Source organism: Mastacembelus armatus, chromosome 6 (assembly GCF_900324485.2).
Source record: "Mastacembelus armatus chromosome 6, fMasArm1.2, whole genome shotgun sequence".
Classification (NCBI taxonomy): Eukaryota; Metazoa; Chordata; class Actinopteri; order Synbranchiformes; family Mastacembelidae; genus Mastacembelus; species Mastacembelus armatus.
Genome location: NC_046638.1, coordinates 6,557,493 through 6,576,573, shown reverse-complemented (window position 1 = coordinate 6,576,573; position 19,081 = coordinate 6,557,493). Strand labels below are relative to the sequence as shown.

The following is a 19,081-nucleotide window of genomic DNA, read 5'->3' as shown; positions in this document are numbered from 1 at the left end:
AGTGTAAATGAAATGAAAAAATGTTCTTTAAATAATAATGTATAGCTTTAGATCAGGATTAATAATAATAATAATAATAATAACAATATCAATATATGTCTTTATTTAATATGTTGATTAAAACATATTTGTGATAACGGGGATTTCCACCTCTCACGGCTGTAGATCCTACTTGGCGTGAAACCCTGCAACATCTGGAAGCCTGCGGGCTTCCTGTCTCTGTTCCTCTGCTTCCTCGTTAAATAAATAAAAAAAGTAGACTTTATAGCAGCAAATTCATCCTGAAACCAAAAGGAATCTCAGCTCGGAGTCGAGGGCGACAGACAGAACCACGGTCATACAGGAAACAATGTGAACCTGATTTCAAATTAAATGCACGTATTATGTCACTTTAAGTTAACTAATTCAATATAGCACTACAGCTAAATCTGACATGATAAATAACATAAAACTTTTGACTAATATAAATTCAATGAACTATAAATTATACACACATTAAAGTGACCGATATCTTACAAGTTGTGTATTTGTGTCTCAAAAAGAGCCGTATTCTGTCTGTGTGGACATTGAGGAAATTGTAACAACAAACAGGCATTGCGCCTCTAGCATTATAAAACTAACAATTTATAATACTACTAATATGTTCAGTCATTAGGCTACAGATTCCTCGTTTATTGGAACTTTCTTCGTGTTTTATTTTGAAAGGCATGAGCGGAAGTGTATTTCTAGTGGCTCTGCTTTGGCGCTGATGCATTAACGTGGTACTGATGCTGTGTGGACCCAGATACCTCCATCCACAGCAGCAGCGTCCCCACAGCCCAGAAACTACAACGTCCGGGCCGCAACCCGCTAAACAAAGCACCGCCCGGCGCATGGACGCTCCAGCACAATGGCAGAGTATTTGGGGGTGCCTCTGTCCTATACCAACAACAGGTCGCATGGATAATCCCTCCACAGAGCTCTCGTATCATCTCGCGTTTGGGACGCTAACAGCGCCGTTGTGGGCTTGATGTGTCAGGAGAGCTGTGCGGGAGGGGGGCTTCTCGTCCTGGCTCTCGACTGAGAGGAAAGCGGCGTGGAGCCGGTGCGTTGATAGTGATTTACTGCACATGCACGCAGATTACATCGGGGTGCAGGCAGGGAGGGCTTGCACGAATTTTAGCCGCCCCCAATCCCTCATGGTTGCACCGAGATTTAAGTTGTGTAATCAGGTAATTCCACTTATCTGTTATGCCCGTGTGGTCTGTGATGTGACATTTGGCTTTGTCACTGCTGTGTGGTCACAGACTTGGCTCTCTTAACACGCTTCTCCATTCAGAAATTGCCAGAACTGGCTCGAATAGTTTAGTCCATTTCCTGTACGACCTGGACGCTGTTCAGACCTCTCAGTTCAAAGATGCTTTACATGTGTTAAAGGAAAGGTAAGTAAAGATGATGTGTCATGACCGTGATGATGAAGACCATATTACACATCCTGCAATTTCAAGTCATTGCATTTCTGCAGTTGAAGTAAGAGAAGGCTATTATATTCCACGCAGCATATAGCCCTGGTTTATGAGTCCTTTCTGTGTAGTGTTTGCATGTTCTCCGCCTGTTTTCATGGGTGCCCTTTGGGGGGCACCAACTGACTCCCACTCAGTGCACATTAGGGACTCTCCCACCATAAGGCACTGTCCTCAAATTTGGTGCCCAGAAAAAGGCTGCCACTCATCATGAGGTTGGAAAAGGGATAAAGGGATTTAATAAGTTTCTTATTAAGCTAAGTGATCCCACATCCATTTGTAGACTCACCACCTCAGCATCAGCCAAGGTTTCACATAGTGACCAGACATGCATTGTGCTACTAAAATGTAATAAGCACTGCTGTGACATTTCTATTTCTGAAGCATTACATCATTTCAAATTCTCACTGTTGTATTTTAGGAAACCAAAGCCGGGAACTGGTTTGGAAAGTAAAGTTCAGCGAAGTCAAAGTCAGATCAGTCACAGCAACAGGGCTCAGAGCTGAGTACATGGGAGAATAAAAGCAGATGGGTTTAAAAATACAGAGGTGCAGACATAGGACTGTTTGGCAGTTCCTAAGGCAGTATGTGACACGTGTTCCTGAGCAGCATCATACAAAATTACTGCCACAGTTGTTTGAGGGGAGCACAGTGATAAGCCTTCTAAATGCCAGCGCTTTGCAGCTAAGCACTGAGAGAATTCTACCTTATCGAGGTATGGCATTTACACTTCAACTTGTTTTACTGACTGTTGAAGAATTTAAAGACAGTTCTTTCAGAGCTGCTTCTTGTTAATTGTGAGCTAATTGTGATATTTCACCTGTTAAACCTGCTTTAAAGTGCTGCTTGCTGTGTTGGGATCAGTCAGTCAGTTTGGATCAGTCAGGTCAAGGCCTCCTTGAAGTGTTTGTGGTGAAATAACGGGAAAGTCAGTTGATTGGTACCGTCGATGAACTATTTAAGTTGTCTTAATTTAGCATAATCCCAAACTGTACCAAACCTCAGGGATCCTACTAAAGGGTCTGAGAGATGTTTTCACTCTAATCTGCCCTGCTGATTTGAGTGTAATATAATCTGACTGAACGAAGCACTTTCTCTTTCCCTCTCTCTCTCTGACTCCCAGGTGTAGTGTGGCTGGGGGGCTCAGCAGGATGGAAATAGATGCCTGTTTTCGCTACTATTTCCAGCACCCGTGGTCACGTCTCATCGTGGCCTACCTCGTTACCTTCTTTAATTTCTTGATCTTCGCTGAGGACCCTGTCTCTCACAGCCAGACAGAGGCCCATATGATTGTTGTGGGCAACTGCTTCTCCTTCCTGTTCAACAAGTACCCGGGTCTCGGATGGAACATCCTGAAAGTAATGTGCTGGATACTAGCCATTATTACAGGCCTGTTCGCCGGGAAGTTTATATTCCACCGCCAGCTCTTTGGTAAGTCATACGCACAATGCCACAATGGAGCGTCTAAAGTAATGACTCTACTGAGGGAGGGAACATTCTTCCTCATTGGTTTTGTTGTCGCTATTCATCAGTGAAAGGCATCTGTTACACTCAACTCTATTTTTTGTGAATAGTAATGTAATCAAAGAGCCTATTATATCTCCACAGTCAGCTCGCTCACAATCCTGCGCTCATCATGTTGAACTCTTTTCTGCCTTTCTTACTCACCATCAGATCTGTGTCAAACTCTATTTGCAAATCTTTTGTTGCTGTGGTTCAAGTAGGACTGCTGCTAACAGTTATGTTCATTGTTTGTTAATCTTCTGCTAGTTATGTGATTAATCCATTGGTTTATGTCAGAGATAGTGAAAAATGCCTATCTCTGTTTTTTAAAACCAAGATAAAAAAACGATTCCATCACAAAAATAAAGAAAATCTTATGACATTATGGGAATGTTTGGTATGTTTGATTTAAAAATTACTTTCGTATTTACTTAATATTGAAAAATTACCTATCACAACTCTGTTGATTAATCAATGAATTGATTCAGCTCTTGATTTTAAGTAGAATAGTGAGGCTGTTGTAAGGTTTAGACCAGAGGTCTCCAACCCTGCTTCTCGAGGCCCACTGTCCTACTTGATTTCCAGATATCCCTGCCCTACCCACTGCTGATTACCTGGATCAGGTGTGTTCAGCCAATCAAAGACTAGAAAGGCAGGGATAGCCAGTAGGAGTGTTGCTCTTGAGGACCAGGGTTGGTGACCCCTAGTTTAGACAATTACAGGACAGTCGGTCAATACTGTTATGTCAGAGTTACCAGCTTCAGCATGTTCTATTGATGCTGAATTGATGGAATCTACATACCAGTGCATTAGTGTAAACAGTGTAACATGCAGTGAAATTCTTACTGGATTTTATGTACTTTTTTCCCCAGCTGTATTAGATTAGTAGTTCTCTGTTTTAGCTTGTAACCCTTTAAAAAATGCATGGAATCTCATAGCCTCTCTCCCCGTTCAGGCTTTATATGCAGAATGTACAAAAAAGACCTAGGGCATTCATCCACCCACCCATTCATCCACCCACCCATTCATCCATCCAACCATCCATCCATCCATCCATCCATCCATCCATCCATCCATCCATCCATCCACCCATCCACCCATCCACCCATCCATCCACCCATCCATCCATCCATCCATCCACCCATCCATCCATCCATCCATCCATTCAACCATTAGCTCTCTCTTATTCTGGTACAATCAGGAACTAATCCCAGCTGATACTGGACGGGAAGTGGGGTACACCCTGGACAAAACAGCAGACTGTTGTAAGGTTTCACTGTTGCAGGGCTAACACATAAAGACAGACAAACACTCACAGTTACATTCACATCTATGGGCAATTTAGAGTCACCAGTTAGCCCAATACCAAACTGCATGTCTTTGGACTGTGGGAGGAAGCCAGAGCACATTGAGAAAACCCTGACTAACCCTGACAACATGCAGACTCTGCACAGAAAGGCCCCAGATTTGACTGGGATTTCAACCAGGGGATTTGGGATTTGAGGCAACAGTCCTAAGCTTGAAAAAGTATTCTCTTAAAATAAAAGTAGTTAAATGTTAAACATGATAGTAAATCCATCCATCCATTATCTACCACTTAGTCCTCTTTTAGGTCACGGGAATCTGCTGGAGCGTATTCCAGCTCTCTTAGGGTGAAAGGTAGGGGTACACAGCTTTTGGCAACCAGATCACCAGTACATTGCAGGGCCACATACAGACAAACAACCAATGATAGTATATGTAAAGTAAAATATATTGTATTTGGAATCCAGCGACACAATAGGTCTTTTTATTGGCAGGCATTTGACATGTGAAAAGAAGAAGAGCACAGATGTAAACTATAACATTAAGAGTACTCCACTGATTTAGCATTTTGTTTTTATAACATAAATAAATTATAAGTACAGATGAACGACATATAATATTTTTTCATTCCACAGTTTCTCCTTCCTTGTCAAAACCTGATGCCTACATTGCCCAACTTGCAAAATGGCAGCTACCGGCTGACCTGAAGTAGAGATGAAGAACCCCTAACCAACATTGATGCAAGAGACATAGCTTGAGGCGATTTATAAGCTTTCCTTATTTTCCCTCTGGGGGCACAGAAGGCTTTTAACTTTTTTCACACATTGACTGGTACTCCCCAAGACCTGTAAACAGACTTTAATGTGGCTTATCATTGCAAGGAAAGTGGAGGTGGAAGTTATAGCCTTAGAAATGGCTTTGAGCCATGTAACTGACCCTGTAAGCCATGTGAGAGAGCCACAAGCAACGGCCATACAGCCATCATTAATTAATGATATTAATCCTTCTGTTCCACCTATGGCATGTTATAACAGGCTGAGAACCTCTGAAACATCATTTCTGAATGCTACATATTTTAGTCAGCACTCATCCTTTTCCCTCTCACACCTCCTCTGCACATTACCCTCTTTTTTTCACCCACTTGCCATCTTGCTCACCTCTTCTGACAGCCTCAATCTTTTTCCTCTTATCCATCCCTTGTCAGCTTCCCTCCATCCATTTCACTCTTCTCTCATATGGCTGGGAAGCCAATCTCATCAGCCTTTCATTTGTTTAAACTGTGCAGCAGTTCGCAGCGCTTCCTATTCAACTTCCACATTTCATTTCCTACTCACTTCAAACTCACTTACGCTTGGATGTTATTGGCCACCCTAGCTTATCTTCTTGAGATGAACCCTTAATGGCTGTAATTGGAGGGCATAGAGAGCGAGTGAGGAGGGAGTGTACTCTGAGTGATCATCTTCTCTCAGCATAAACAGAAAGCCAAGAGTGCATGATGACATGATACCTTCTAAAAATACAGAATTCTCACTAAGAGGGGAAATGGATTTCTTGGCATTTGGGACTGTGGGTTTCCTGTGCGGGGTAGACTGCTGTTCTATCTTTTTGAGTTGTAGTTGTTTAATTGAATTACAGTTTCATTAGTTATGATCTATAAAAAACATTTGTCTTTCTTTGGGTCAGAACGTTTATCATTACTCAATGCTGTATACATACAGGGTTCTTGGAGACTTCTAAGACAGAGGTAAATAAAGCTGCTTTTAATAAAAATAGTTCTGAAATATAATATGTCATCAATTCTATATATACAGTGTGTATTCTCCTGAAAGCCAAATACACATGACATGATGAAAATGGAGGACCTAAAAAAGGGGTCACCATCCACACAAGACTGATAAACATTGATCTATAACATCAGTAAATGTAAACACTAAAAAAAAAAAAAAAAACATATCTATAGTCTTATAGTGTCCATGCAGATACTGTTGGTCTGGTGTGTCATTTGGGAAATTTGCTGTCTTGTTGACAGTTGAAAAGATCGGTATAAGTACCACTGAGAGCAATCTTCTCGTCTGACTCTTGGAAAGCTAGTGAATACTTGTATTTTCCAAAATGTCAGACCATTACTTAAGATATGTCTCTGTGATGTCTGCTCTCATTCCAGTACTGTGATTTGTTGAAAAAATTACAGTAGAAAACTCTACAGCAATGTCTCTGATACTCTGGATATTCTGCCAGTGCATTTTTAGGGTCTATTTTGTCAGTAGAAAGTGGCTACAAAAACTCATTTGGTCCTAAGTTTAGTAATTTGTGTAAACGCAAATTATTATGCATAAAGCCCGTTTGTATGACAAAAATAGTTTCTTTTTATAATGTAAGTAAACTGGCCCTTATAAACCTGTATTTGTGTTCACCATTTGAACATCACACTTGGCACATGCTTTTTTTTTCAATACCATGCAAGCTGTAGAATATGTGCTCATTTATATACTCATGAATTACTCATAAAGCATTTTCTCATTCACATGACTCAAGAATAAAAGAGTGAAATAAGTGCTTCATCACATAAACTCAGCTCTTAGTTATGTTTTACATTAATATGCCCAGTTTGTCTGAATCAGGATCTATACACTTACACTGGATTTGGGTTGTAGAGGACAGAGTGCTGCTCATCCTACATCTAATGCACTTCTTCAAGCCTTTGAACGTGTGTGTGTGTGTGTGACACAGTAGTGATGTTTTGTGTGCGCACATTTTAATATGTGTTTGTGTATTTTCACAGTTGAGCATATAAGAGAGGCTGATGCTCAAAGTTGGAGAGGCAAATTGTGTCCTGCTTAACATTTTACTAAAGCGGTTATGTAATCACAACCCAGGTACAGCATAAGAGTTGTAGTGAAGAAACAGGCCCTCTGTAAAATCTATTATCTATTCTAGATCTGTCACACAGGCCCACATGGCTCACCTTCTGCCCATCATAATATCTTTACTAAAGCCCTGCAGATCTTTACACACGGTCTCTTCTACTCTCTGGTATGTAGGCAGGTGGTGGGAACACTTCTCAATAGAAACACAGTCCATGCAAAGGTTTAGTACTTGAAAAGGCACTTTGGAATCACAACATGCGGCTGTATTTTGTGAGGGTGTTTTCTGATTTTATTTTTTATTGTAATATGTTGCATAACAGGAGTCATTTCATACTGTGTGCAGTTATGCTTAACCTAATATCTTTGAGTTACAAACCTAGAAGGAGATGTTGTTTTCTGAAGCTTGCGCAGTCCCCTGCTTCATTTATCATTCATAATAGCCTGGAAAAGCTGAACATTTTGCAGTGAGTTCACACCTCCTACTTCTCCCTCTAGCGATTAGTGTTTTCTTTTCTCTTGTTTTTGCAACAATATGCGATTTTCTTCCTCAGAAAGCCATGCATATATTAATCCAGTTGCTGAATAGTAGTATCTTTGCCAAACTCATATTTGGTTATGTTTTTCAGTATTGAGCAGGCCAAGAAGCACAGTATTGTTCTGTGTGCCTCTGTTGGAGACTACAGAATACACTCCAGATGATGAATAGCTTGTGACAGATTATGTGATTTAAGACTACACTTGAGGTTTAAGGAACAACCTATGCCGTTCCATTCAGCCACTCAAGGCTATGTGTGCTCTCTAACCAGTGGGTGGGAGCCAGTGACTTCTGGTTGTTCAGTGAGGAGACTGTCATTATGCATTTGTATTAAATCTTAGGTCACATGGGGTGAGTGAGCTGTCTATTTCATTATTTTTGGTTTGGTTTTATTCTTCGATGAATTAGACTAAGCCACCTCTTTAAAGTTTAGGATGGGCAGTTCATGGTGAAGATAGTTTTTTATTATGAGGTATAGCTAACCTCAGTTAGTTAATGTGACAGTCTGAAAGTAAGACTGTAAGACAAGTCAATAATGTCCTTGTACCAACACAATGTCTTTAACCCCCTGCCACCTCCCGATAAAAATAACTTGTCTTTTTTACATTGCGTTATGCAGTGGTGTTATAAAAAGGACTATAGTGATGTTTAACACTTATTTGATCAACTAACTTGTCAAATTTAAACAGGTTAAGTTACATAATATTAAAACATGTGTTTCTTACTTAACTAGTTATTCTGTCAGCGGTGATGTAGCACCACAGCACAAAAATTTTATATCATGGGCCTAATATAACTGTAAATGACTGTCTCACTACCCATCTATTTAAGGGGAAAAGTAAAACTACTTCTCGTGTCTCTCTGTCATATTGGCACAGTTCCCAGATTAGGATAATATATTCACCTATCTCTCTCCAAGGCGTTAGAAAATCCAAAAAGTAAATTGAAGGGTAAATTTAAATCATGCAAAGTGTCATCTTAACTGGATTAGACCCTGCTTTGTATTTCATTACTGACACTTACATTCAGACGAACACTGACCTCTTGTCTCCATTTGGATGAGTCATTTGACTGTCAAAAATGGAACGAACAACACAAGAAAATCTGATAGTAATGTGAAAACCTGTTTTTCAAAGATTTTAAAAACTACTGAATGTTCTACTGAGCTTTCGCTCCCTTTGTGATAATGTGTTTATTAAGTCAATTATCAGCTTTTATGTTGTAGATAATTTTGTTGTTCTGGTTTAGCTTGGTCAAACACTTTATAGGTGTCACTACGCTCTAGGATAAGTACATATTAAGCTACTTTTTGATAGCGAATCATCTGCCTCCATTTAACCCTATCCTCTGTATCCTCCACACCCACACCAACTATCCTCATGTCCTCCTTCACTACATAGTTATTAATATTATTAGTATTAAGTAAAAAATATAATTAGTCATATTGAAGATAGTTATTAATTGAAGATGTATATGATTGCAGACATTTTTCTATGTATGTGGGTTTGGCACAGATGTGTTAAATTCTCAGTTATTAAAATAGATGGAATCATTTTTCTACTTGATTCATTGGCTAGTTGTTTTCACATTATATTGAAATATATTTTTTCACTCTTCATTTATATCTGAATATTGTTGATTCTGCTCTGGCACCTGCACAATGCACCACCAGAGAATCCACAAATAGCAACATGACCCACCAGATCTATAAGGCTGATCTGCAGTTATCTGCATAATTATCAGCCTCATGATTATTCAGCCTTCAACAACCTCACTGTGCCCTGTGGAGCTGTATGTGTCACACTCTTTCAGTCCTGACCGCCTGTATTAGTTGGCCTCAGAGGCTGCCCCCTTCCTTTGTAAATAATGTATGATTGCTCTGGTGCCAGTGCACTGCAGTCCCCCTGCAGTCTGAATTTATAGCAGTATCTCACAGTTCGATGCTGATGTCTCCTGGATGTTGAGGTCTTTGATCCACTTCAGTATGGTATGCATTTATGTGTCATCTGGGAAAATATACCATAAACATAATCCTCCAATATCATGTTTGTTTGTTTGTTCTCTAATGCTATTTGCTCCAACAGCAGCACTGTAAAAATAGGAATTAAAGCTGCTCTAATCTGAAAATTGCACTCAAATTAATAAGGCCATGAAGAAATTCTCCAAATGATTTCTATTGCTGCTTATATCTGCTAGATGAGTAAAAGCTTGTTCACCTGTTAATTTTATAAAGTAATATGTCAGTGTTGTGCCCAAAATGTTAACTACTGTAGGGTGAAGTAAAGTTTGGTTCTTGTGTAGTTCCCAGCTAAACAACAAATAGAAATCTCTTGATATTTTTCACATCAAAAACAAATTGCAGTGTTTTATAAGCCTACATATCATTTTTATTGTCACAAATACCTTATTAACATGGTTTCCTCTATGTCCATGTGCTTGCAAGAATAAAACACAAAGGAGTGAGCACAGCCGACTGGAAGACAAAGACAGAGCAATAATGACAAGAGCACGCAAACAACGGAAACCAGCCAAAAGGAAATTGCTTATTTTCCTGGTCTGAAGCCAATTTGTAAATAACAATATAAAATAATCTAACAGGCCACTTACTGGAAGAGGTGGAGCTATAAGGGGCTCAGTAGCCAGCTGTCTGTGTCTCAGCTCTACCTGCTGCAGTGTCCCTGCAGGGGAAGTTCTTTTCTCTCTTCCCACCTCTGATTTATTATCCAGATGCTTAGTTACAGAGGACTTCAGCTATGGGGATGCTAGTGGCCATAGTCATGACTATTCCCAAATCCCCTAAAGATGCTGCGGCATAGCAAATGTGTGATGAATGGGGATGCTGTAGTGTGTCCATGCTAGGATCCAAGCTTTGCTATAGCTCAGGTTCTCTGCACTCTGAGAGAGAATGCTCATTTGGATCCCTAAGGAGGACGGGATTGTTGTTGTGGTGCTTAAAGTCAAAACAGGATACACTAGAAATCTAAAATAGATGAAAACACATGCTCAGCGAGAGTGGGGCTGCCCTTACAGTCTGTGTGTGACTTGAATACAAAGAGCAATGATTGTGACTGGAAACCGCACTATTTGTAGTGAGTGCTAGGCTCAATACAGATACGATGGTATCAATTACCGTGTGGCCAAACATGAGTCACATTTTGGTTTTTCAAGCCCAGTGTTTACTTCTTTCACTGTTCATTTTAATCACATTTTCAATGGGTGGTGGCCAGTTCACTGCACTACACTCAAAATATTTAAACACCACCTGTCATGTTTTTCCAGGTTTGTTTTGATAAGATTATAACAGAAGTTAATCCCACCACCACAGGGCAGCACATTCATTCACCTGTGCTTTTTGGTTATGAAACAGGTGCAAAATAATAACAACAGATACAGATGAATGATGAGTTAAAGGAAAAAACTGAAAAGAAGGGTGTTAGGAAGGTGCCATCATATTCCCCCATTCAGTGTTTTAATGATGGACAATATGTAATATGTTAGTAATCAACCGAAATTCAGTTTTTGAAATCATTCATCAAGCCAAAACAGTAAACATTAAAAGATACCAGCTTTTTAAAATGTAATGTTTTCTTTGATTTGGTTTTGAATTGTTGGCTGGATAAATGAAGTAGTTGTCAGGTTGTCAGCTCAGTCTAGGGGGAATTTCAGTGGCCATTTAAAAAAATGTACAATTATATAATTAAATCATTAATCATAAAAAAATCAGCAGTGTAATTGATAATAAAAATTATTATCATAGCTGTCCAACATGATTTTTGACAATATCTATCAATCAAAAGTGCATGACTATGCATGGAAACAACTGTAAAACCATCATTGAGGTTAAGATCACTTTTGATTTATGCTAAGGTTTGGCAACAGCAAATCAACAAGCCTAATATATTAAACTTTTAATTAAAGGCTTTTGTAATGCAAAACAGGCCGTGAAGTCACTTAACCTTGTTTTTGCATTGATCACTCTTTTTCATTCCAGTCCCATAACAGTGCAATATATCCGCATACTTTAGGCCAAGATAAATGTAGCATTAGCATCTGCCCCTGGCACATGTGTAACAGTGATACAGCCAAGGCAATTTAAGGTAACTTGCAATTCCATGAATTGGATCCATTCCATCACCCAATTACCCCAACCCTTCTGCTGGCTCTGCAGCACAGAGTCCTGTATTGGTTTCTTTTAAAGGCCAGCAGCTTCCTCTGGAACTGCTCACTAGCAATGATATATAGCACTGGGTCCAAACAGCTGCTAACACCACACATGGCCTCAAAAAACTCATAGGAGGCATAGAGTACATTGGTGTTAGACAGTGTGACCTGGTTATGGATTCTCATAAACACCAGGGTGATAACCATTACGTGGTAAGGCACGAAGGACACCACAAAGACCAGTATGGCAGCAGTGATGAGCCGTAGAGGCTTACCTCCTGCACACTTGGCTCCTGTGTTCCTTCTGCTCCTTGGAAGGTGTCTTAAAACACGAACTGTCATGATGTAAAAAATCAGCATGATACTGAATGGTAACAGGAAGCCTATTATTGTTCTGATAATGGTGATTGTCTTGACATAGGTAAAAGGACCCTGAATGTGATCCATGCACACGGTGACATTTTCTGGCCGTTGAATAGCAAAAGTTACAAATACATCGGGAATGGAGCTCAGGATGAGCACGACCCATGTGCAGACTGAGCACAGCTTAGCTTTACTCACATCCCACCACCGGAGAGAACTGATAGGGTGCACTGTCCCAACATAGCGATCAAAACTGATTAGAGTGAGGAAGAGAATGCTGCCATATATGTTGATGTTGAAGGACATCTTCTTAAACTGGCAGAAGATCTGTATGTCTTCGAAGTGCGGCCTCTGGAAGATGAAGAAGAGGGTGAAGGGTAGGGTGAGGGTCCAGGCTGAGTCGCACAGAGCAAGGTTCAACAGGAAAACTTTGCTGGTGCTCGAGGTCTTCCTGAAGCAGATGTAGCTGATTACAGCTGCGATGTTTCCCAGGATGCCCACAGGAAGGGCAAAAGTAAAGAAAATCAGCAGGACATAGCAATACCACTGGCCATTCTTAAACTGGCTGCAGAATACAGTTGACTCATTCAAAAACTCCAGAAGCACCTCTGGGATTTAAGAACAGGACAAAGAGTCAGTTTTATCATCATTATCTGAATATGCTTTGAGCAATAAAAGGTACTATTTGAAAACAATCTGGGGTTCTACAGAATTTTCACCTAAATCATAATGTTTGTATAGCAACAACTTTTATAGTTCTATAAATTACTGTGGATATGCTGAATCATATGACATCCTTATTTTGAGTAAGTTTCATTTTCAAGATTTTACTAAAATTTTATATAATGTAGGTTGTAGTCTGTTTTACTGACTAAGCTGTGCTCTCAGAGAGGACTTGAAGTAAGATGTGTTCACCTTGTTTCTCCCAGAGCTCACTATATTTACAGTAGCTGTCTCCCTAGTCTCAGAGCTTCACCAGCGTGTCCAGGAAGTGAATGCTCAACTGTCTGCTGCAACAATGGGGGACTGTTGATCTATTGCCTTGCCAGTGTCAGCCCATGTTTGCACTTAATCAGACATAATTCATTCATTTTGTTCAGGAGAGTGGATGTTAACAATTTACTGGATTTTACAGTTTACCTACCCGTCAATGCCCACTGAATGGGAGAAAGGACAAAATTTTATACACATTCTGTGATAATACAGTTAAATGTGTGTCACTGAAGTCTTAAAACACATGATTTTAATCTTATAGTGCAAGTAATAATTTTTGAAAATATTAGAATTCTATATAATGCACACAGCAGTGACATTATTTCCACAACATTCATGTTAAGAAATTAGAATAACTTAAAGGTTTATTCTTTGCATTGTGTTGAAAGCTTAAATATTATGTAGAATATTGTAAATGAGTTGGTCCCATGTTAAACATGTTAAAATCAAGATAATTCAGGTTCTTACCTGCTTTAGTGTTGTCAGAGTTGTTACTGTTGAATAGCGGTATCATGATGAATGGAGCTGGGGATCACATCTCAGGTTGCCCTCACTCCCCCACCACCAGCTGTGTGCTTCTCATCTGGCAGGAGCTCTTGGTGCACTGCCTTACCTGTGAGCCCAACAAGTTGCTGGTGTGTGCCTGTGTTTGTGCATGCATGTGTGCATAGCAGAGTACACAGGATTGAACAAAACTAGGGTTCAAATATCTGAGATAAATATTTCCTGGCATGTGCCAGTGCACGTCAACTGATGGCCAATTTTTATGATTATGTTTCAGTGTTTTTGTTTCTGTATGTGGATTACTACAATCAATCTGGTGATTTCCTAGAGTTATTGCATGGGATGTCATTATCAGACAGAAACAGACCATAATAACCATAATGTCAGCAGTTTGAATCCTTCGATTGCCTGAGGCAGTCTGGACAGGCTGGAAATCTGTTATCCTTGGGAACTAGTCTGAATTTGACCTTTTAACAGACACCTCACTCCCCCAGTTTTTTCATCTGAGGTGTTTCTATCACCATGTCATGTTCTGTTTTGTCCTGCCTTGTCATGTTACACATACAGTGTCTACTGTACTGTATGCTTTGGCTAGATTTGTGCAGAGGGTGTTTTGTGTTTCTAAAAGCTACAAAGTGAAAAGTGTAGATTGTATGACATCATTTGCATATTTTGTATCAATGCACTTGCTAGTCACTGCTCCAGTTTGTGTCCACCACTAGATGGAGACACAGATACATGTTTAATATTCATTTGAGAACAACTTGAGGAGAAGTGATACAAGTGTCTCTCCCTCTCCCTTTTGTATGTTTTTCCTTGTCCATGTGTGTTGTTGTTGTCTCCTGCAGGGCTGAGCCTGGCAGTATACAGTGGTCATGAATCACTTCTTATCGGGGTCCTTTACTGTCATGAGGTGCAGTGACTCAAACAGCTGAATAGACTTGAATCACCCCTTACTTAAATCCTCCCCATATAGACTGAGAGAGAGCGACTGTGCTCGCTGTCGCAGCGTACTGCTTTAAAAGTCAGATCTGCCGATACACACTGTGCACCTCCATCTAAGCCAAGGCTCATTGGCACTAGAGGCAATTAAGTTCACCCAAGCAAGTCAATTCAATTATGCATCTGTGATGAGCCCTGAAATACCACAGAGCAAGACGTATGGTATGGCCTCACAGTAGGCCACTTTGCTTTTTCTTCAATGTCCAAAAAATTTGAGGCTGAATATTATCAAGGGGAAGTTATTCTTATCTCTAAAATACATAATAAGGAAATAACCAGTCTAAACTAACATTACAGATCTATTCTTCACCAGGCGGTTGAAGGCATTTTATGTATATTTGAACCTACAACATTATAGCTGTACTTTAACTGAACAAATATCTTCATCTCCATAGGAATCTCAACATAGTTTTTTTGTGTGTGCCTGTGTTCCCAGCAGAAAAAGAACTAATAGATGAGATTGAACAGCATGTAAAACTGTTGGAGAGTAAACCAGCCAGGCTGTAATGGGAAAATAAATGGAGCATTCTGCCTGGCTGTCTTTCTGGCTGCATGTGTGGACACAAACACAAAGAGCTCACCAAGGAGCTGTAACTCAAAGGGACACTGACTGAGCTGGAGGAGAGTAAAACAAAGACTTGTTCCTGGGAAGATGGCCACATCTGGCACCGGATCACAGTTTGCAGAGATGAAGCGGCCTTGAAATGTGTTTGAGAGCAATATGTAAAGTAGTGGAAATAGAAGTGTATGGCCAAGCTTCCAGAGGATTTTAGTCAGTTGAGTTAATGTAGATGGTTGAGGTCCACTACAGTGAAACTGTTTATAGTAAGAAGTCTATACATTTCTGGCACCTGACTGGTACCTAAAAGGCCTGTGTCCTCGTCATGTAAACGACATAAAATGATTTTATAATGTCCTCTATGGATCAAGAGAGAGCTTTGCCAAGTCAGATGCTCTGTCCATATTTACTATACGGTGCAGTACATTTACTGTCTGCCATTTTGATGTGATTGTGTAAATACATTTACTACGTAGCTCCCTGAAAAATTATACATGTCAGCCTTGGTTGGTTAACGTCTGACTATTGTATTACTTTTTTTAACGTTTCTGTTTTGAGTCCTCCAACTTTATTAAAATGCAATACAAAATCTTTGGAGCACCTCTTTAATTTAATTTTATTTTTGTCAAATCCTGTTGACCCAGCACTAAATGATGATGGCAGTAACAAACAACCAAAATGTAGAACATAGATTGCTTCTGTTACATGTGCATGTGGGAGGTAGAACACGGATTCCGACAGCTGCCGTGCGATTCATTTGGTGCATACCTAATTGCATCACGTTATTTTTCATATGTCTCAGTAATTTATACTGTACTTATGCAATGCATTTTTATCCCACTCTAAAGCAGAAAAAAATGTGAGCCCTTGAAATAAAGCTATAAATATGTTGTTTGTCATTAGCAGGAACCAAATAAAAATGGCCTTTCATTATATGTATAGTTGGGCATTTAAAGCACCAGCTGTAGTATTTTCAAGGTACAACAGCAAGCTAACAGGGTATAATAAACCTTACTGTCTTCATGAATTTTGCTGAGCACTGCCACTGGAGAACAAGCTCATGTGATTATGTATTCTGTGCAAAAAGCTGCATATATGAATCAATCTCATGCTCTGCCAGAGAGATTTCTCCATAATTTGATTCCAAGCCAGAACTGTATTAAAAAAAATACAGGTCACAAATGTTTAAATAATTTCTCTAATCATGCTGAACTCGCATCATGAGACAAAAGCCAGCATCGATCCAGTGACAGAGTCCACCAAATGCATGAAATGACATGTATGCAAAATATATTCTGTCGGGGCTGATGATAAAACAGTGTGTATTGAAATTGGTCAGGAAAAGACAATTACTTCAGGGTTATGGAAGTGACATCTCAAAGTGGTCCTTAATCTTAATTTCATTGCCCAAAGGGCATGTGTCTGACAGAGTAGGACAATATTGATCTATGTGACTAATTTATTTACTTTTCATCTCCATTTACGTGGCCACATATTTTAGCAGGTTGACATGCTGTTTGAACCACCACTGACAGACGTGTCCTTGTCATGCTTTTTTTTAGGTCGCTACCTGCGCCTGAAAATGTTCCGTGAGGATCATGGCTCCTGGATGACCATGTTCTTCAGCACCATCCTCTTCCTTTTCATCTTCTCACACATCTACAACCTTTTCCTGTTGATGGCTGGAAGCATGGAGTAAGCCATTCAGTCTTTTTCTCTCACCCCTTTTCCCTTCATCCTCTGCTTCCTGTTTCTTAGAACCACTGTATGCTTCCCTTTGGCTGGTGTGATTGATCTGAATGTCTCGACTGTACAGAGACTTAATACCACTGTGATTAATCAGCCCAGACTTTAAATCACAGGTTTTTGCGCAGGCAGGTGGTTAATCCTGAAAGATCCCTTTCAGCAACCACACTTCGAGATCTTGACTTATTTTTTGACACCTCTCCAAGATGCTTTTGCCATGTCTCTCACAGTTTGTGCCTTGGTTTTCACTTCTGTTGCCTAGCTTACCTACTGAGAAACCACTGTGTACAGCAGAGCTTGACACCCACACATCAAGTCGGTGACAGGAATCCATTTATGCATTTGCAGTATGTCCATCTAGAGGAAGGAAAACATGCCCTTGAAACCAGCCAGGCAGACACGAGGTCGCCTTAAGGTGATTTACCATTTTGTTTGTTTGGGTTGTAAAAAAAAAGAGACAGGTGTCTGTTCAGGTACAGGCTGTCAAGAGGGTGGTCAGGGCTGAAATGGGATGTGTCCACACAATGCTGTTTTTCTATATTAACAATGAACAGCAACTATCCATAAGGTGCAGGCAGATGAAGGCTATTAGCTAGCTGGCAAGGTGTTATGTTTTTTCTATGGCCAGAGGGGTGAGATTGTATAATCAGCCCATCTGTCACTCCGGCTAGCATGGTGACACGGCATCCATCTTGTCCGTTCTCTCTGGTTGGCCGAGAAAAAGGAAGCAAACAGCTGAGCAGAGAGGCAGGTCTGCTGAGACGATGAATGTTGCTTGCTCAGGGAAAAGTTACATTTGCAGTTACACTGACTGCATCTGTCACAAAGAAGATTTCTTTTTATTGCCTCACATTCAGCCCCAAAATGTCAAGAAAATGGGTCCTTTTAGTCTGTCAGGGCATTTTTTACCCGTCAGGAGCATCAGATAATATGCAGCCACAAGTCACACAATCTTCATTCACATTAGCTGCATCTCTTGTCCAGATATGAAAAATAGCATCCAGAACAGTTATTAAATAATCGCACAGTGACACAACACTTAAACTCATCCATAATAATTTGCTCTGGATGCCTGTTGTGCATTGACATCAGTTATTCAGTAGCGTAAAGCTCTCTGCACAAAGACAGATGGTGCTCTTGTAAAGCAAGTGAATCAGATGCTTTCAAAGCACACTCCCACCCTCACCTCACCCCAGCACCACACACACACACACACACACACACACACACACACTCCTGTCCCTCTTTTCTACTTGTTTTCTTTCTGCTCCAGCAGTGTGTCCACTGAGGATCTGGGTCCTGCCAAAACCATTAGTGTTCACGTCTCTGTTCAAGACCAACATGTAAGAGCAATGTTCACACTCTGCCAGGATGATCCTCAGAAGACGGACTCCTGGCTGCGGTAGCATGAATGCAGCAAAGTGAAGGAGAAGGTGATGGAGGCTGGATGGGAGGGAGTCTTGGAAGGAAGGGGGTGGAGGGGGAGTGGGTGAAGTCCAGCCCTGATGATGCAGTGAAACTTAAGTCTTTTTGATCATTGTCCAAACCCTTTTTGCATCACCACCTCCTAAAAAACCATCCCCTCACCCGCAGTGAGGCTCTTGTAGTTTCCTCTGTTGCCACAGCACAAAGGAAAAGTATAATATCCCTTTGTGGCTGCAGCTGCCCCTCTGTGGGAATGAATGATGTTTTTCCTTTTCATTTGTGCTGCAAGAACAAGCTGCTGTGCAGTATTACTATTTCCAAGGGTAGGTGTTTTGGTCTGGGTTAGCTGGTTTTGACATCTAGCCATGATGCAGGAGACGCTCTTCTGAAGGCTGGACACAAACACACACACTCACACGCAACATATGGTCCACGTCTCGCACCTTGCTCAACTTGCCTGTCAGGACATGTATGTGTATGTGGGAGGAGAGAGTATGTGTGTAGTGAATTAGGAGGAGGGGGTTGGCATCTGTCTTCCTGACCTGATACTGCATGCTGCCCGGTGCCCTTCACTCATTAATATGCTTTAATTTCCTTTGACCTTTCAGTCGGTCTT

At 40.5% G+C, this 19,081-nt stretch overlaps 1 protein-coding gene across 2 annotated transcripts in view; it reads left to right on the top strand.

Moving 5' to 3' along the window:
• The first annotated feature begins 2,067 nt into the window (after nt 1–2,067).
• tmem117 (transmembrane protein 117) overlaps nt 2,068–19,081 on the top strand; it is a 33,966-nt gene continuing 16,952 nt past the window's right edge. The window contains exons 1-3 of one of the 2 annotated variants that reach the window (XM_026311648.1): nt 2,068–2,217; nt 2,626–2,933; nt 16,857–16,989. In XM_026311648.1, the coding sequence (XP_026167433.1) occupies nt 2,654–2,933; nt 16,857–16,989 (413 nt within the window). In that variant the 5' untranslated portion in view covers nt 2,068–2,217; nt 2,626–2,653. Of the gene's footprint in view, nt 2,218–2,625; nt 2,934–16,856; nt 16,990–19,081 lie in introns of those variants that run through there. The other variant, XM_026311649.1, reaches the window with a different exon arrangement.